General features: G+C 33.8%; 2 protein-coding genes across 8 annotated transcripts in view; one reads left to right on the top strand and one right to left on the bottom strand.

Moving 5' to 3' along the window:
• LOC143341805 (transmembrane protein 114) overlaps positions 1 to 5252 on the top strand; it is a 31768-nt gene extending 26516 nt beyond the window's left edge. For 3 of the 4 annotated variants that reach the window (XM_076765033.1, XM_076765032.1, XM_076765031.1), the window contains one exon: positions 132 to 5251. In XM_076765033.1, the coding sequence (XP_076621148.1) occupies positions 132 to 382 (251 nt within the window). In that variant the 3' untranslated portion in view covers positions 383 to 5251. Of the gene's footprint in view, positions 1 to 131 lie in introns of all 4 variants that reach the window. The other variant, XM_076765034.1, reaches the window with a different exon arrangement.
• Positions 5253 to 7275: 2023 nt separating this feature from the next.
• Positions 7276 to 17522, bottom strand: part of Stg-1 (stargazin related protein STG-1) — a 48742-nt gene continuing 38495 nt past the window's right edge. For 2 of the 4 annotated variants that reach the window (XM_076765049.1, XM_076765048.1), the window contains exons 7-9: positions 13194 to 13406; positions 11932 to 12067; positions 7276 to 10507 (exon numbers count right to left, since the gene is read on the bottom strand). In XM_076765049.1, coding sequence (XP_076621164.1) covers positions 10434 to 10507; positions 11932 to 12067; positions 13194 to 13406 — 423 coding nt within the window. In that variant the 3' untranslated portion in view covers positions 7276 to 10433. Of the gene's footprint in view, positions 10508 to 11891; positions 12068 to 13193; positions 13407 to 17522 lie in introns of those variants that run through there. The other 2 variants (XM_076765050.1, XM_076765051.1) reach the window with 2 other exon arrangements.

The following is a 17522-nucleotide window of genomic DNA, read 5'->3' on the forward strand; positions in this document are numbered from 1 at the left end:
GTCGCTTCTGCTCGCCAAAGATACAAGTTTGAGGTTTGAGAAGTCTCTAAAGATTAAGAATCAGGGTTAAAGAGTTTAGCGTGGAAAAGAAAGCTAGAATTCGCATAATCGATATTTCTAACGTGTTTCAGGTGCTTGCAACATGGTGGTGATACAGGTGCTATTGTCTTCGATCGAGTTCGAGAGTAAATACGTGCACGCGACGTTTCCAAAGGGCGTGATCTTGAGGTACGATTTCTCCCTGATTTTGGCCTGGATCGTGTTTCTCTGCAACCTTCTGTCAGGCTGCGCCTTCATGTTGTTCTCCAGGAAGAGGAAGAGGGACAAGGCGCCGACGGAAGAGATCGCAATGGCCGATGAACCGACCATCATCGGTCGTTGATTCACTCTCTCGTTTATCTGTAATTTGTGACCATAGAAACTCGTGTCGGAAGAAAACTTGTGATCCAGGGAATATCGATGAAACGAAAAGACATATACATACGCGTTGCACGTGATGTAACAGGACGATTGTTCGAAGACTCAGCACCAGATGTTAGGCTAACGATCGGTAATGTCGAATCTGTTGTAAATCCTGAATGCTTTGACGAGATCAATGGTTGATTTATTAAGGGAACGCTTGATGCATTTTGTGGTCATTCGATAGGAAATTGGGTGACAGTGCACTGGCTGGTGTCTGTGTAATAATTGTGTAAACGTTCATTGAAATATCTTTGAAGAAACATTTCAGTTTTCACGTATCCAGCTTAATTATATCGAACTTTGTTTCGTTTCATTTTTTATAGACCAAAGGGATGATCTATAGTAATTGTGGGTCGAGTAGAACTTTGTAACATTGATCTTTGATGGTTTTAAAACGATCTTCAGTTGTTATGATTTTTAATCGAATCGTAAATATGAGAATGCAATTGAAATTTACGAGTTAGTTGTTTTCATCGAGTTCAAACTAATTATTAACAACGGTTGAAAGTTAAAACGCGAGTGCACTGCCATCCTTCAAATCTCTACCTCCTCCAAACGATTAAATTAATCAGCACAATTGCAAACGTACTGTATTTCAGCGAAACAATTGACAAATAAGAACCGTCTCACTGTTTTGGTACAAATTACTGATAATCAAAAGAAACGTTTACTATTTTTCTACCACATCAGATTATTGAAATTTAGGATATTTATTAATCGGGACCACTGAGCATAAATCGAAGGATCTCGTTTACTTCATTTTGTCGAAATAGCACTGATTGATTTTACGGTGAAAGGAATTAAAAATAAAACGGTGCTTTTTATATTTTAAGCGATTCGATTCTTGTGTTCAGGGAAATTCAATATTTTTATTCATGCAAGTAAAATGTTCCAATAGCAGCAATCTTAATACTCGAAAATACTCGAACGTATATTTTTCCACACTATTCTATAACGTAACCCTAAACGACAGACAGCGTTATCTCTGATAAGAAGTATTAATTTAAATAAAACTATTTTTATTTTCTTAAACTTCTTATCAGAATCTGCGGGGTCGTTGAAATTACCTATCTCTTTTTAAAGTCGTCAAGTTAAATAAATTACTCTGTATATCTTCAATCTTCGAGCATGAAAGTTTAATGAAGAGTCAGGGGGCGTGCACGATACTCACATTTTAAAATAATAAAGTCTCTACCGTCAGCACTGGCGTTACGAAATGTAATCAAAGAATTTTAATATGAAAGTAACACTATTAGTCTCTATTTAATATAAAAATTCTTATTTTTTATCATATAGTCGTGAAAGTATTTAGATACAAATAAATATTTTCATAATTCTCAATCATTACTACAAAAACAATATACTGTTTAATAATTTGCTAAACAATATTACGTATTATTTATTCCTCTCGTCAGATAGATAAAAATTAAATTTCTTTTTTAAAAGCAATAAGATAAATTATTTAAGGTAATATTGATATTTTCGTGTTCGTAATGTTATAGTTTACGATACTAGTCACTGTTTACCATTTAAACTGATAATCAATATTCTAAGCTACTACTTGTAGAAGCGAGAAAGGGAGGATTGACCTTACAGGCGCCAATAGTGCTGCTTCCTACTTAAGCAAATTGTTTTTCGCATTCGTAGCTTTCCTTATTACTGCCTTTTCAGTAATTTTCAGTAATTTTCAGAAAAATATTTATAATAAAAGTGAAATAACAATATTTATCTATAGATAAATATTCAGACGTAACTGTACTGTTCACTGTCATACTAGAGATACAAAAACTAAAATCTACCTTCAGTGATGTTTAATGTCAGGACCGTTTTCTACGAGAATAAATAGAACTTAAGGAATAGAAACTTCGAATTGACGCTACGTTTTTGCGATTCGATGAAGACTTATTGTACTAATTAAGAAAGCAATGTGTGTACAATTTCACAACTGGACGAACTTGTAATTTTTGGGGAAGCGTGGTAGAATTACTCGAAGAGAATCTCACTATTTAAACGAACCAGTGCGTTTCGAAGACTTTGAAATTAGTAACATTAGACACTAGACGGATTTTGCACATCTGTCGCTGTATTTTCATAAGAAACACACTACATGATTTTACGTATCTTTTCATGGAAAACAATTTTACACCAAAATGTTCAATCGTTTTACCCTGAGAAGGTCAACGCTCTTTTTAATTGATCACGTTACTCCGGTCAACAGTTGTACAACATCGGTATAATTAAGGCGATTTCATTCCCTCTAAAGAGGAGATTAACGAAAGATTGTTATCGCAAAGAAGTATTTCACATGAAGATATCAACTCGTTTAATATGATTGTTGATTACACTTACGATTCTAGTCAAGGTTATCATGATCACAAGTTGCACAGTATGTACATAATTAAGGCGATTTTATTTCCTCTAAGAGGGCTATCAACAAAGAATCTCTTTTCTAAATACAGAGTATGTCGCGTTAAGATATCAAACCATTTAATACTATTACCTAGTCTATACTTCTAGTCGAAGCTATTAAAATAATCAGTTTTACAATGTCTACGTAACGAAAGCGATTTTAATCTCCGTTTTTTTCAGGAGAGTATTTCGTATCAAAATATTTAACTAATAAAAGTTATTATTAATTATATCTACGATTGTATTGCAAGTTATCACGATCATCGTTATCACAGTATTTACATAATTAAGGCGATTTTTGTCCCTCCAAAAGAGTAATCGATGAAAGATCTTTTTCTAGTTATATCAAATAATCGATCGAGCTCTTAAGAATGAGAGGAGATTGAATCATGTTTACCACATTTCGAAGAACCGCTGCTTGTAATATATTACTCGATACAAAGTATAGGAATGTACCTATACGTAACTCAATTTCTCAACTCTTTTTGTCGATACCATTCTGATTCTCCAGAGCTCATTTTTCCCTCTAAAAGGGCAATTTACCATATGTCCAAAGACATCGTTTTACATATACACGCAACGCTATTCTTACGAATGTTCTGTGTCTTTGAAAATAATGTTACGTACAAGTTTACGATCACAGAGATGTTTCAATTCTCTGAGCTAATGTTTGTTTATTTATTACGAACTCATGGAATGTCTAACAATTTGTACGCAAAATGTTATTTACATGTCGGTTCGTGGACATAGAGGGCAAATATTTGCTATCCACATTATTTATATTCTTGTTTATAATGCATTGAACGTTTTGTGATTGTCTGAGTTTCAAGTTTGTTGTCCATTGAATTATTGTACGAATCAACGTTCGCTAATCGAAATGATATATTTTATTCCTTATTAAAAAAAAAAAAAATAGATAACACCTGCCAATGTACGTCATGCATTTTGTAATACTATTTTCCATAAATTAAATATAATACATAATTTCGTGGAATAAAAATATTCTGTAAAGTGATATACGCTGCTCAAAATAATTAGTCTCGCCTAATCGAGCGAGACATGTAGTTCTTTGAAACATATTCACACTGTGCAAACAAAAAACATTCGATAAAAATGTTTCATAATCATGAGATCCATTAATTATTTGTTCAGCGTTAAAGTAACACAGTATGGATATGAAAAATTGTATTTCGTATTTACATGGATTAACGGACGTGAAATAAATTCGACTTCATTAGCCTTTATGCTTTAATAATATCACTTGAAGGTTTGCAATGTTCTAAGTTATTGTTAATTTTTCGTGGAAGAATTATTATACTGTTTGGCGAACGTTTGTTTAAAACTGACTCACACGGGAATGTCTGGTTGAAAGTTCCTTCGCCTTTTGCTTGTTAAATATAAGCGGCTGCCCACACGTCCTGATAAAAGACATACATATATGTATACACATACACTTTATACACGTGTACGACAGCATGAGAATGATTGCAATTGTTCTTTTCCATGATCGAAATAAAGCTAATAAAGATCGAAATATATCAAATTTATCTACGACATTTTCAATAGAAACATTTGCATTGTTAGTCAATAATTAGTAACGAGTACTGAATTCGATTATTCTCTGCAATATAAACAATAGTCACTCAATTCGGTAATTTATTAAATTCTCAGAATTTATTTATCCATTCTTAATATTAGATTTTTAAATGTAGATCGTTGCATAGAGTCTTATTTAGAGTTACTTCAGATTGGAAAATATAAAAGCTTTATTTGGTATAAGTTGTACAGAATGTTAACATTTGCTGCATACTTATAAATTAAAAATACATAGAATTAAATTTTTATATAATTATATAATATATTCTGTGTAAATATCCATAAGCTTTCCAGCGTTGCTTCCGCAAAAGCGATGCATTCCGCCTCCGTTTATGATAATAACTTATTGTCACCTGAAATTTTCGAACACAAAACCATCGTTCGATTCCCTATCGATCGTATTTTGTGCCCAGTTCGCATCCGCAGAGCCGATTAGCTTTCGTTGATTGTATATCCAAATTTCGACAGCTCATTTAACCGGCTTAATTGAAATCGCGTTAGTCATGTTACGAAATTTCACGAAATAAACATTGTCAGTATCGTTGAAAACATTTAATAGAATTGTTACTAATGAAATTATCCGAATAATTTACTCAGTGGTCGTATTAAAAGTACTGAAACTTTACATGCGTGCAGTTCCGAGACTACTAGTATTTTATTAATTATTGATGCATTGTTAGAAGCGGCAAAGCCTCCCCTTTAAAATGGCTTTTCGTTTTTGTCGATCCGACTTTCCGTTTTCGAGATATAGTAATTTATGTGAAAGGGTAATTTTCTAAATTCCACTGTCCGCCTTACGCAAGCCCATTAACGCGTATTAAAAATACTAAAACTTTAGATGCTTGTAGTTCCGAAACTACTAGTGTTTTATTAATTATTGAGGCATTGTTAGAAGCGGCAAAGCCTCCCCTTTAAAATGGCTTTTGGTTTTTGTCGATCCGACTTTCCGTTTTCGAGATATAGTAATTTATGTGAAAGGGTAATTTTCTAAATTCCACTGTCCACCTTACGCAAGCCCATTAACGCGTATTAAAAATACTAAAACTTTAGATGCTTGTAGTTCCGAAAGTACTAGTGTTTTCTCTATTGTTAAGCAATCATTAGCAGCGGTGAACCTTCCCCTTTAAAATGCTTTTTTGTTTTTGTTGATCGGACTTTCCGTTTCCGAGATATCGTAATTTATGTAAAAGGTAATTTTTCTTAATTCGACTATCTCTGTTTTCGTCTGACGCGTCGCGTCGGACCTCCTTGTCGCACGTTGACCTACTGACCGAGTGAATGAGTGACGTCACGTTTACTATTTACTACGGTCACGTGCGGCCTTGACGTAGTAAACAAACGTTTCGAACCCTTATATTTCCGGAACTAGCCACCGCATCGACTTGAAACTAAAATCGCTATATCTCCGGAACCAATAAAGCTATCGACTCGTACAAACGCTCATTTTAAAGGGCGTTTAATCCTCTATCATATGAATATATAAAATATTATTTTTTATGCTGTCTTCCATGTTTATTTTGACATTTACTTTGACGCTTGACTCGAAACTAAAATCGCTATATCTCCGGAACTAATAAAGCTATCGACTCGCATAAACGCTCATTTTAAAGGGCATTTCATCCCCTATCCGATGACCATATCAACTATTCTAATTTATGCTGTCTTCTACGTTTAATTTCACATTTACTTTGATACTATGCATCCAAAGAAGTTTTAGCAATTCCTTTGATAACCGTGGGCGTTAATTGCTTCGTGAAAAGCAATATCCCCGTCTGTGATGAATCCTTAAACGTATTTTCTCTGTCAACAAAATCTCATTAGTTTAACAAATTTATATTCTTCATTATTTATTTTTTTAACAGCATTATGGGACATATCTTTTGCATGCGTGCCTTAAATATGCCACAATGAAATTGTTTACAGCTAATAACAATCCGGGAAAGTTTTATATCATTTCGTGTTTAACATACTGACTGCCACTTCAGTTTTTCATGTTTAAAAATGAGATTTGTTCAAATTGTAGTGTGAAACATAGAAATATTTGATCATTCGATCGTGTACTTGTTATTTTACAACATTCCTGATTAAAGTAGCGTTATTTAAAATTTTACAAGTATGAGGTTTCTTTCGAAATAATATTGTAACTCGTTATAAGTGCCGGTCACTGGTGACCACCATGATCACTGGTAGTCAACGTGTTAATATCTAAAAATCCATGGAAAAATCGATTAAATATATGTATAAGGAGCGATTCTACCTACACAAAATAAAAACAAATTCCATCTCTGGCATCGTAAAGTTTTGGTTCCACAAGATTTTCCAGGTATTTAACGACTACCTGGATGTTGTAAAGTTAATATCCTTACGATCGGGAATTTTCGGCATTCGTCGTAAACTGTCAGACGATACCGGTGTCCTTCGTTCTCGCGTCGCAGTATTTCTTTGCTCGTCATAGTGTACGTATCATCGTGTAACCTTCGACAGACCAGTTTAGCGGATAATACAAAGTACGTAAACATGCGTTTTAATATATTTCAATCCAAACTTTCTTTCCATCGAACATATTTTAACAGTATTAGTAAAATTAAAAAAAAAATCGTTGGAGTTTGCATACTTGTTTTAATTTCTTATTCGTTAACTACAAGAATTATTACAAATATAACGATAAAGGTATATGTATATTAATACATATTGAACTGGAATAGATCTGCCGAATAATTACACGCGTTTAGTGTTATTTTTATCGAATAACTATTTCTGAACACTTATACAAAGATACAAAAAATGAATAAAAAAATGTTCCTTTATTATTAATTCCAATACAAATTTGTTTACAATTTCTTTTACAGACATGTTAAGTACTTCATTTATAATTTTCTTGTTATTTACAAACGAAGTATAAAGAAATATATTAAATGTCACACTCGCAAAGTTACAGAGAGTTACAAATGGTTAAGAAACATTGGAAAGAAAGGATTTTTTGACGTTTAACGAAACCTAAACAATGATATAAACTTCTATTGTTCCGGTGTCTTATAGAAAAATATAGATATGTTAAATAAAATTCCCTCTGTTCAAGCATACGGTACATCTAACATTATATTGTTCAATTCGAAGAAACATTATTGTACAAATTGTAAATTTGGGGCAAGCTTATCACCATCGAATAGATAAACAATTTCCATTACGTGCTAATGAACATGGATTACTTTATAAACAATGGCGACGTTTCGAAAAACATTTCTTTTCTTCCTACACCGAGGCCGAATACTATATGCATTATGTTAATCCATTTGTTTTCTTACACTTGGTCGAGCGAAAGTGTTGCTCAATTTTTTTTATTCGGGTCGAACAACCATAACCATGGCGTCTCACAGTTAACGATACAATTTTGAGCGTTAGAAATATATGATACGAAACAAACCTTCCTCCATTCTGTATCGCATATCCTACGATAAATTCCATCGCGATTGGCGCATTTATTTACAATTTTCAAACAAATACGAGCAATTAATACGGTCATGTAAATGTAAAGCGAGAAACAAACTTATAATAAAAAATATCACCTTGTTCTTCGAACATTTTTTACAAAGTATTCGAGTAAAACGCATGAAATAATTTAAAAAATATCTGAAAAAAATGAAGTTTACAGAGTACATTTTATATGAATGATAAATATTAAAATTTGACTCTTTATAGTTTGTTTACACCTTTGATTCATCCTGTTCAGTCTTAACAATTGATCATTTATTAAATATTATATTTATTACTAAATAATGTTATCCAAGGTTCGAAGAATAGGTTAATGTTTTTTGTTACACGATAGTGTAACGCTTTTTTCTTACATGACCGACACGATGACTGTTAAAATGTACTTTTTTAAGGAAACAGCGTGTAGAAATCGTATCTTACGCAATTACAATAGATTACATCACAAAAAATGGTTCCTGTGAACGCGTCGCGTAATTGGCAGAGTAAAAATTTATAACAATATCCAACACTGGAATAAAAGCTAGATCGACGCGATCCCTTCTTGGTTAAAAAATTGGCAACAAACGCGTTTCTCTGATCAGACTCTCAATTGTGTTTCTTCGCTTAGTTTTAGATTGACTCGATGACCACGATAACTTTCATTTGTCTTTGATCGCTAAGCCAGCATATAAATTCTGACGTTGCAATATCTCGGTGGAAAATTGACTAGAGTATAAAAACCTTATTAGCTATTTTATTTCTGTTAAAACTTTTCATATACATATAACATTGGTATCGTCATGCATTTTGTACAGCGAATAGGATAAAATTCCATTTAATCAGTTCGATTATGAACACGTTTATGATACAGTCAATATGTGTAATCGTTTTCTAGGTTTCAAGTCATTGTCAATTCCTTGTCATCAGGGAAACAGTTTGAATCTTATATCTTCCCCGATTAGTTTAGTAATGGATACATCAGGTCGTTTTATAAGTAATGCGAATTCGAAAGAATTTGATAAAGACAATAGATAGGAAAGATTTTTAAATCACTTGTTGCATTGTTTAGGAATATAAAACAACGTTACTAATGAGATGACCTGAGACTTAGCAGTAAAATCTTCAACGAATAATGGTCATTTTAACCCAGATTCAAGTTGGTGAAATTAAATTAACGAAATCAGTACGAAATAGTACGTTAAATCTGTTCGTTCGTAGGTTATAAAAATCTATTAACAAGTATTACGATACCTATTCTAAGAGAAGAAACAGTACATACAGATCACATAAAAAGATTCAAGAACGTTAAAAAATGAATAAAAAGAGAATATTAGAAAATCTTTCAGACTTCGCAGTACCATAATTATATTAAAGGAATCTTAATTGAAATAGAAGATCCAGTATGTAGGAACTTGAATTTTTCCCCGTCTCCGCAATATTAAGAGTAAAATGTTACGTGTACGACAATTATTATAACTGTAATAAATGCAATGGTATTTACTCAACAATAAATTAATCGATTCGCAGTCTCGATTTGTTTCAAATTTGGCAGATTTGTGTTGCAGTCTTTTTAGAATCACTTACTGCTCGGAAATGCCAGCAACAAGTACGAGTAACACTAACAACTAGAAAATTTCCGTTTCGTCAACGATCAGAATATAAAATGATATAAATTTCCTTTGCAGAAGTTTAAAGAAACGTCACTAATCGTTAAAATTTGTTTAATTTGTCTTCGATTCGCGCGTGGATAATGCGATATCAATAACGTTCTCAAAAATACGAATAAATTCAACGATCCTCCTTGAATGATTAAATTAATTATTTAAGCTCGCTTTCTATGCTACGCGCGTCATTCGTGTGATTCGTCTTGCTTCAAAAGTCTGTACTCGTTTTCCTTTTTCTGACGAAGGGACGGCTTATTTCAACAAAGTTTATTATACTATTCTGGTACACGAGCGATCGTGGATCGAGGCTGGCAGTCGATTAGCTGATTAAACCCTTTTAACGAAGTCAATAATGTCGAACGGAGTTCGTGAACTCGTTTCGAGTTATTCGGTACGCGTGCTTCGATTTAACGTTGTCCGTCGTTTGAATGATCGCGAGTTGTCGTACTTAATAAATCACCACTTTCAATTGTAAAATGTCTTTCGCATTCTCCGTGATAATATATATTTATACATCGTGTTCGGATGAAATTGCAACGTTGAACACATCGCACTTAATCGTTCATGAACTATCTCAGTTTTTTTCGTTCACTCGTACCTCGTGGTCTCCTAGCAACTGAATTATTTCTCCGTGAAACAGTTGCTCCGGCAATAGCGGTAAATTGTTTCCTAAATCGGGATTCGATACCGCATCGACCGATTTCCGTTGCTTTCATTGCGTGCTTCGACTTCCTCTGCGCTGACTCGCGACGAGCCCCGACGATGAAACATTTTTGCGATCGCGTTGCAAGCTATCTCATTAAAAAGCGAGTCGATTTGTTTAATCGTCGGCTATGTCATGGTCCTCTTCGGTTTCCGCTTCGTCCTCCTCCTCGCTTTCAACGCTTTGCACCAGCCTCGCGTACCTGTGTAAGAAACGAGAAAATATTCATTTTAATGTACATGATACTTCAACTACCTTCAATAACTATGTATCTCGACTTATACATTTACTTTTACGTCTCCATAGGAGATTTTACTCAAATTTTCTGAGACCTTTTTAATTAGTTTGTAACATGTACGATCAAAGAATCGTTCTAATAATAATTAGAAAACGTGTACGATTTATACAAGTCCTAGTTTCTTCAGAAATCTCGAGAATGTTAGAAAATATGTTAAACGCGAGATTTTCTTCAATTTTCTGAGCCCTTTTTAATTAGTTTGTCACATGTACGATCAAAGAATCTTTCTAATAATAATTAGAAAATGTGTACGATTTATACAAGTTCTAGTTTCTTCAGAAATCTTGAGAACGTTAGAAAATATGTTAAACGCGTGATTAGACAGGGTGTGGTTAAATAACATGTACAAGTTTGTTTTATTTGGAAACTTGAAAGTCTCGAACTTCGCGAAGCAACAGAAAGAGAAAAACGAATAATCCTGGAGAAATACAACCACTGAACGCTTTCAACACAAATTCAATAGTCACTTCGATTCTTATTCAACAATGGTACGCACGCTTCAAATATTTTCGTCTGAAAATTCAGTTTGAGAATTACCAGAATATAGTTACCTGCCTCGGTGTTAAACTTACAGAAATTCTCGGAGGAATATTTAATTATTTTATGATCAGACACAACATTTTAGATCTACTAAAAAGACCGATTTTTTATGTTTCGTTATTATTTTTATTTATTCGTTGAAAGCATATGTAACCAGTCACTCTTAAATAATCAGGAACTGGGGTTCGTAACAATAGTTTGGAGTTATCTCTTTAGGTTGAAAGCGGATTAAAATGTATTTGTTAGTATCGCGCGTGCAGTGTCGAGTTACCAAAAATAATGCAGAATGATCAAGGTATCTTGTTCCTGGGAAATTAATAAAATATTGGAAATGAAATACATATTGTATATTAATGCTTCGAAGTTTTCATTCGATGGTTTGTTCGTACAAAGAGGTTTTAGAACGTTGTCCATTGTGAGTAGGCAATTCCTTACAAAATTATCCGTGCTTATTAATTCAATTTTTTATTTTTATTATTAAGTGAACCAGGAAGTTTTTGATATGGTCGTTTGCAATAAAATTATCTCAGATATGTAAATAATAAGAAATTGTTAACATTAATGGATATTACACTGCAAAGTGAATATTAATAAACAGTGCACAAATTTATTATTTGTAAGAAAGTCAGAACTTTCTGGTTGACTTAATGTCTCCTGCATTGAAAATTTACAAAAATAAGTAACAGAGTATAATTAAGTCTGTGACGAATATGGTAAAAGGAATGAAAAGTATGAGTAAATACTGTACCTGACGGTATATCAGACAGGAGTCGTTTTCCTCAACGTACCGAAAGACCATTCACTACCTCTAATTGGTGGCGGCGGTGGCAAAGGTTCATCGAGGTCGAAAGTAACGAACTCAGGTTGAACACCTGGACTGTATTCTTCCTCCTCTTCCTGTAAAACATCGGCCGTCGTACTCACCTGCAAAATGGAATCACAAACGTGTGTCGAAATTCGTCTGGTTAAAAAATTAATTCAACCGTGTCTTATTATTTCATTAAACGATCGTTTCGATTCGAAGATTCAGGAAGATTAGTCGATTATTTTTTATTTTACACAGGGTAGTCGGTCAACCCTGGGGAAAATTTTAATGGAAGATTCTAGAGGCCAAAATAGGACGAAAATAAAGAATATCAAACTTTTGACTGAGGCTTCATTAAAAAGTTAAATAAAAAATTAAATTAAAAAATTTCAAATCGTTCTGAAAAAATTATTTTTGGTTGCGGGTGTTAATTACAATTATTTTTGATGAATAGACATATCCTCGAATTCCTAGCCATTTCCGAGAAAAAAATTCATTACCGAAAATATAATGTCTGACCATACCATTGATATGTTTCACTGAAATTTCATACGAATGTTTAAAACGTCATAACTTCTGAACGGATTGGACGATTTTAATGTTTAAAAAAGCAAACGACGCGTATTTTAGTGTAGAATATGTAGAAATTCTAAAAATATCCGAAAAGTTGATCCTTGACCCCGTAAAGTGAGAAAACCCCCATAAGAATGGTCCAATTTTCAAACAGCCATAACTCCTACAATAGTGAATATATTTCAATGAAACTTTTTTCTAAAATAAAGCTCATGGGTACTTACAAAAAAGTATTAGACAACTTTTCTGTGGTGCGTCGAACAAAATTATTAAAAACGAAAAACGAATTTTTAAGAAAAATCGACAGGGGGTAGGTGCCTAAATTTTTCGGCGGAAAAAAATTTTTTCAAATCGTTTTAAAAAAATTATTTTCGGTTGCGGAGGTCAATTACAATAATTTTTGGTCAATAGACATACCCCCGAAATCCTACCCATTTCCTAAAAAAAAATTCAGTACAGGCGAAACTTTAAACGTTAATAACTTTTTAACGAAGCTTCCATCGACAAATTAGTATTCTTGATTTTTGTCTTATTTTGACCGCTAGAATCTCCCGTTGAAATTTTTCCCAGGGGTGGCGGAACGCCCTGTATAGTTCGCAATTTTCTCGCAGGAAATAATGATAAAGATTTGAATCGAAACTTTTTATTCTCGTTAGGGAATGTATACTTTACCGTTTGAGTAGTAAGGTCCCTAGGAAATTGTCTGGAATAATCATGGTAATCCAAATTCGGCGGGGGCGGGAGAAATTCGTCGAAGTCGACGTGGTCTACCGAATCCCTGCCGAAGAAATATCTCTTTTGATGCCTTTCGCAAAGAAAACCACTGTGGCCAATGTTCGCATGATTCGCGTGGTGCACGTGGTGATTGTCTAAGTGATACACGCCCTGGAAATAAGTATTATGAAAGAAGAACGAATTTTTAAACATAAAATGCAGACGAGTGAACTGACATTTTATCAACCGATCTACCTCAACTATACACGCGAAGCTTTATTTTACAAATAAATCAATTGTTCTTACGTAATCTAGCTTCCTAGCAATTAATAAACTGTATTATAGTCAGTCATAAATTATTTATCATACCAAAGTTAATAATGCAGGGTGTTAATCCCTGACAACTTTCATAAATTTTTTCACGGTTCTGTGAAATTGCAATATTCTGAAATTGCTGAGAATTAATTGCACATTATTTAATAATTACGTCTACCTTAAGAAACAATATTACGTTACACAATAAACACGACTTTCCTTAGACGTTTAGATGAACGTAAAAACGGTTTTGCATTTAAAATTATGCATAATACGGGAAACATTAAAGGTTCATTGTTTCAGGCGCTACCAGGTGAAATGCATAAAAGATACAGCAAACCCCAATCTGCATAATTATCACGCGTGCGCTTTATAACACGAAGTTCTAAGCTTCGTTCCATTAGCATTTTTACTATTCTTTTCCATAAAATGTTTAAAAAATTCTTACAGCTGGACTTGGAATGAATAATTAACGCAAGGGATATCAAATGATCACGAATATGTCTATATCGTTTAAAGTTTTTATTGAAAATCACCGTCCAATTCACTTTAATTTTTAGTTTTATCGGTTCGCGAATTTATTAGAAAATGGAAGCTATTGCACTTCTACAGGCGTGGTAAGAATGAATGAAACTCTGGGTTAACACACGGTGCACGGATCATTGTAGGGTCTGGTATTGTTCTTTTCATTTTCTTTCGCGGTTTCGTTCCCCGCATCTCTCGTGTATCTTTTGTGTTTGCTTTCTGCATTTATTAACTGTTTATTTTTCATTTTCCTTGCCTCAATGTTCTTGTTCCTTTCCCCTCTGCGCACAGGTTGTTGCAGCGCGGATCGGAAACGGTAATAATTCTACGCGAATGTGATTTTGCTCGTTTTCGCGTGGAATTAATGTCGTGAGCGCTAGTTGAAAAAGTTCACATACGCGCCGCGACATAAATACGATGCACAATAGAACATCAATTATCTGAACATCGATTACCCGAACGTTGGTTATTCGTACGATCGTCGAAGCACGAAAGGAAATACATGATAATAACATCGCAAAAACCTGTTTGCTCTTTGAAAAGTTTATTTAGCAGGCATAAAAAAAATAATTATCCTAAAAATTTCTAATTAAAAATCGTTAACAGGAAGTTGATGGTTACTTGAAATTGAGTTTACCTAGATAAATAATGCAAAAAATTAATTATCGGAACAAATTTGCCTCTATTGTGCACGTGCTGTAACAATGTACTGTGCAACCATAATGTAAAGACTTCTGATTGCTATCACAGGGTTCGTGGACTCGGTTATTTAGGGATAAAAAACCGTTAATTGTAATCGCAACAATGTTTCGATTACACGCGTTCTTAACGACATAGAATTTTCGGTGCGTAATTGCAATTCACAGGTTCAAAGGTAGGGAATTCCTGCATTCTTTTGAGCGAAGGGTTGTAAAATTCACAAGGGGAACACACGATGCATATACATCGATTTTAATGAGGCTTTGTGGGTAAATATTTGATTCGTTAAAAGCCATTAAAGATTACAGATCGACTGATTCGTCCAATAATTATTCAAGATATTAGTATTAATTCAAACGAAATATTGACGAATATTTGTTGAAGCCATTTTCAATTCTGCTGCATCTTGAATTATTCAGCTTTATTAAAATTGATGAGTGACACCACCATGTAGTTTCCTCCTAAATCTATTTCGTATCGACGTTCTAAGTTTCACTCCAGGACAATGTTGAAGGGTTAAACGGGTAGAGAGGAATAGAAGTTGTACCATACATATCTTAGGGCGGTTTCTGAAATGTGCAACGCCTACAGGCCTGATGTTGTCATCCTGCATGTAGACTCTGCAGGAACGTTGAACGAGAGTCCTTTGTTTAAGTACACGTAACTCGCCCACATTTCATCTTTCCTTCTCCGTTATGTCAACTGTCCTTAAAAGCAGCACGAGTGGACTATTTGCCAGTAAAAGTTATTATATATTATATAGGGTGTTCGGCCACCCCTGGGAAAAATTTTAATCGGAGATTCTAGAGGCCAAAATAAGACGAAAATAAAGAATATCAATTTGTCGATCGAGGTTTCGTTAAAAAGCTATTAAAAAATTAAATTAAAAAATTTCAAATTATTCTGGAAAAATTATTTTTAGCTGCGAAGGTCCATTACAATCAGTTTTGGTCAATAGACATACCCCCGAAATCCTACTCACTTTCGAGAGAAAAATTCAATACCGAAAATTTCATGTCTGACCATACCATTGATATGTTTCACTGAAATTTCAAAAAAATTTCAAATCGTTCTGAAAAAATTATTTGCTGTTGTGGGGGGTAGTTACAATCATTTTTGGTGAACACACATATCCCCGAAATCCTACGCATTTTCGAGAAAAAAATTCGAGTAGGTGGACAAATGCCGTTCTACGGTCGGAACTTTGAACGTTAATAACTTTTTAACGAAGCCTCGATCAATAAATTGGTATTCTTGATTTTCGTCTTATTTTGGCCTCTAGAATCTCTCATTAAAATTTTTCCCAGAGGTGAAAATTTTTCTACCAAAGTCCTTGAGAAAAGTGTACTAAACAGAACGTTAACTTCAAACCTTTTTTATATCAGTTCTCTTCGATAGATTTAATCAGAATATCTTTTTAAAATATGGGTAGTTGTATGGTAATAAATTTCCTTCCCTTAGAATTGTTTCTGTAACTGTTCTTTAATTTTTCAACATTTGCTTCAGTGTTTCAAGCTGCCATTGATACCTCTCTCTATGTTTGATTTAAAGATTCCACGTACAGGAAACTTTTTCCAACTAATAAGCACATTTGACGCAGGTACTACTAGAGAAGTTTCGCAAAGTTCGAGCTTCAAAAGTTCCAAAAAACTCCTTTCGGAACGGTAGTTTCCTCTTTACGTTTGCTTGGATCGTCGATATAAATCGCTGTCGCTTTAACTTTATTTTTGCGTTAGTTTGAAAAGAGAAAGACTGCTACGTGAAGCATTACCGTGACAGTTTCGTTGAAAACTGCGAGACAATAACTATGGAATGAGTGTACGAGTTACCTTGCAAGAGAAATCAGGTCGCCTGGTGATTGGATTGCAGCCTATCGCGACGAATTCTTTTTACCAAGTTACTTTATAACTTTGATATTTGCTTCGAAATTCCTGTGCTTTGTAAAAGAGCAACGAACATAATTTTCATTCGTTTCTTTAGAAATTTGTAGTGATTCAGAAATTAATGTATTGCGTTGCATATTTTGAAATATTATAATTGAGGAAAAATTCACGATCTGTTGATTAGTTTTAGGGAAAACTTTTAACATTTTGGTAGTTTGCTGTTAAGGTGGCAAGCTACGAGATTAACTTTTGCGTCTTTGAATGTCTGGCTGCGTCAAGGTTGTCAAGTTTCGTTATGGAGATGTGATCTAGTTGGACGAAGTTCAATCACACTAGAGATAAGTACGTTGCAATAGATAATCCTTAATACGATTATACTTCAGGCCCGTTACTCGTGAAACGTGTACCGTGTACGTGAATCGCTCTCGATGTTTAATTAACACTACCCCGTATCTCGAGATCGACGTACAAGTAACTTTAACATTTCCCGAAAGGGTCTACGCACGTTTATTAAACAAATAATTGCTTCTATTATGAAAAGAAAACATTAGAAAGCATTGGTGTTTGTATCGAAAGAAACGTGAAATTCTTTTTTAGAAATTTTAAAATTTTCCCATTACGAAATATTTACATAGTCGTTACTGAACGATATGCAGATTGGGGTTTACGTTGAATAGCATTTTGCAATTAATATATTAAATATATTTTAACGTGGACAGAATATTTCCCGTGATCTGTGAATGTCAACATTCTTATCGAATGGATTTTAAACGTTGCAATTATCGCAGAATATCGTACACGACGTTTGAGAATGACATCTGTATTGTTACGAGGAAACTTCTCCCACACAAATCTTAAAATGCAA

Source organism: Colletes latitarsis, chromosome 5 (genome assembly GCF_051014445.1).
Source record: "Colletes latitarsis isolate SP2378_abdomen chromosome 5, iyColLati1, whole genome shotgun sequence".
Taxonomy (NCBI): domain Eukaryota; kingdom Metazoa; phylum Arthropoda; class Insecta; order Hymenoptera; family Colletidae; genus Colletes; species Colletes latitarsis.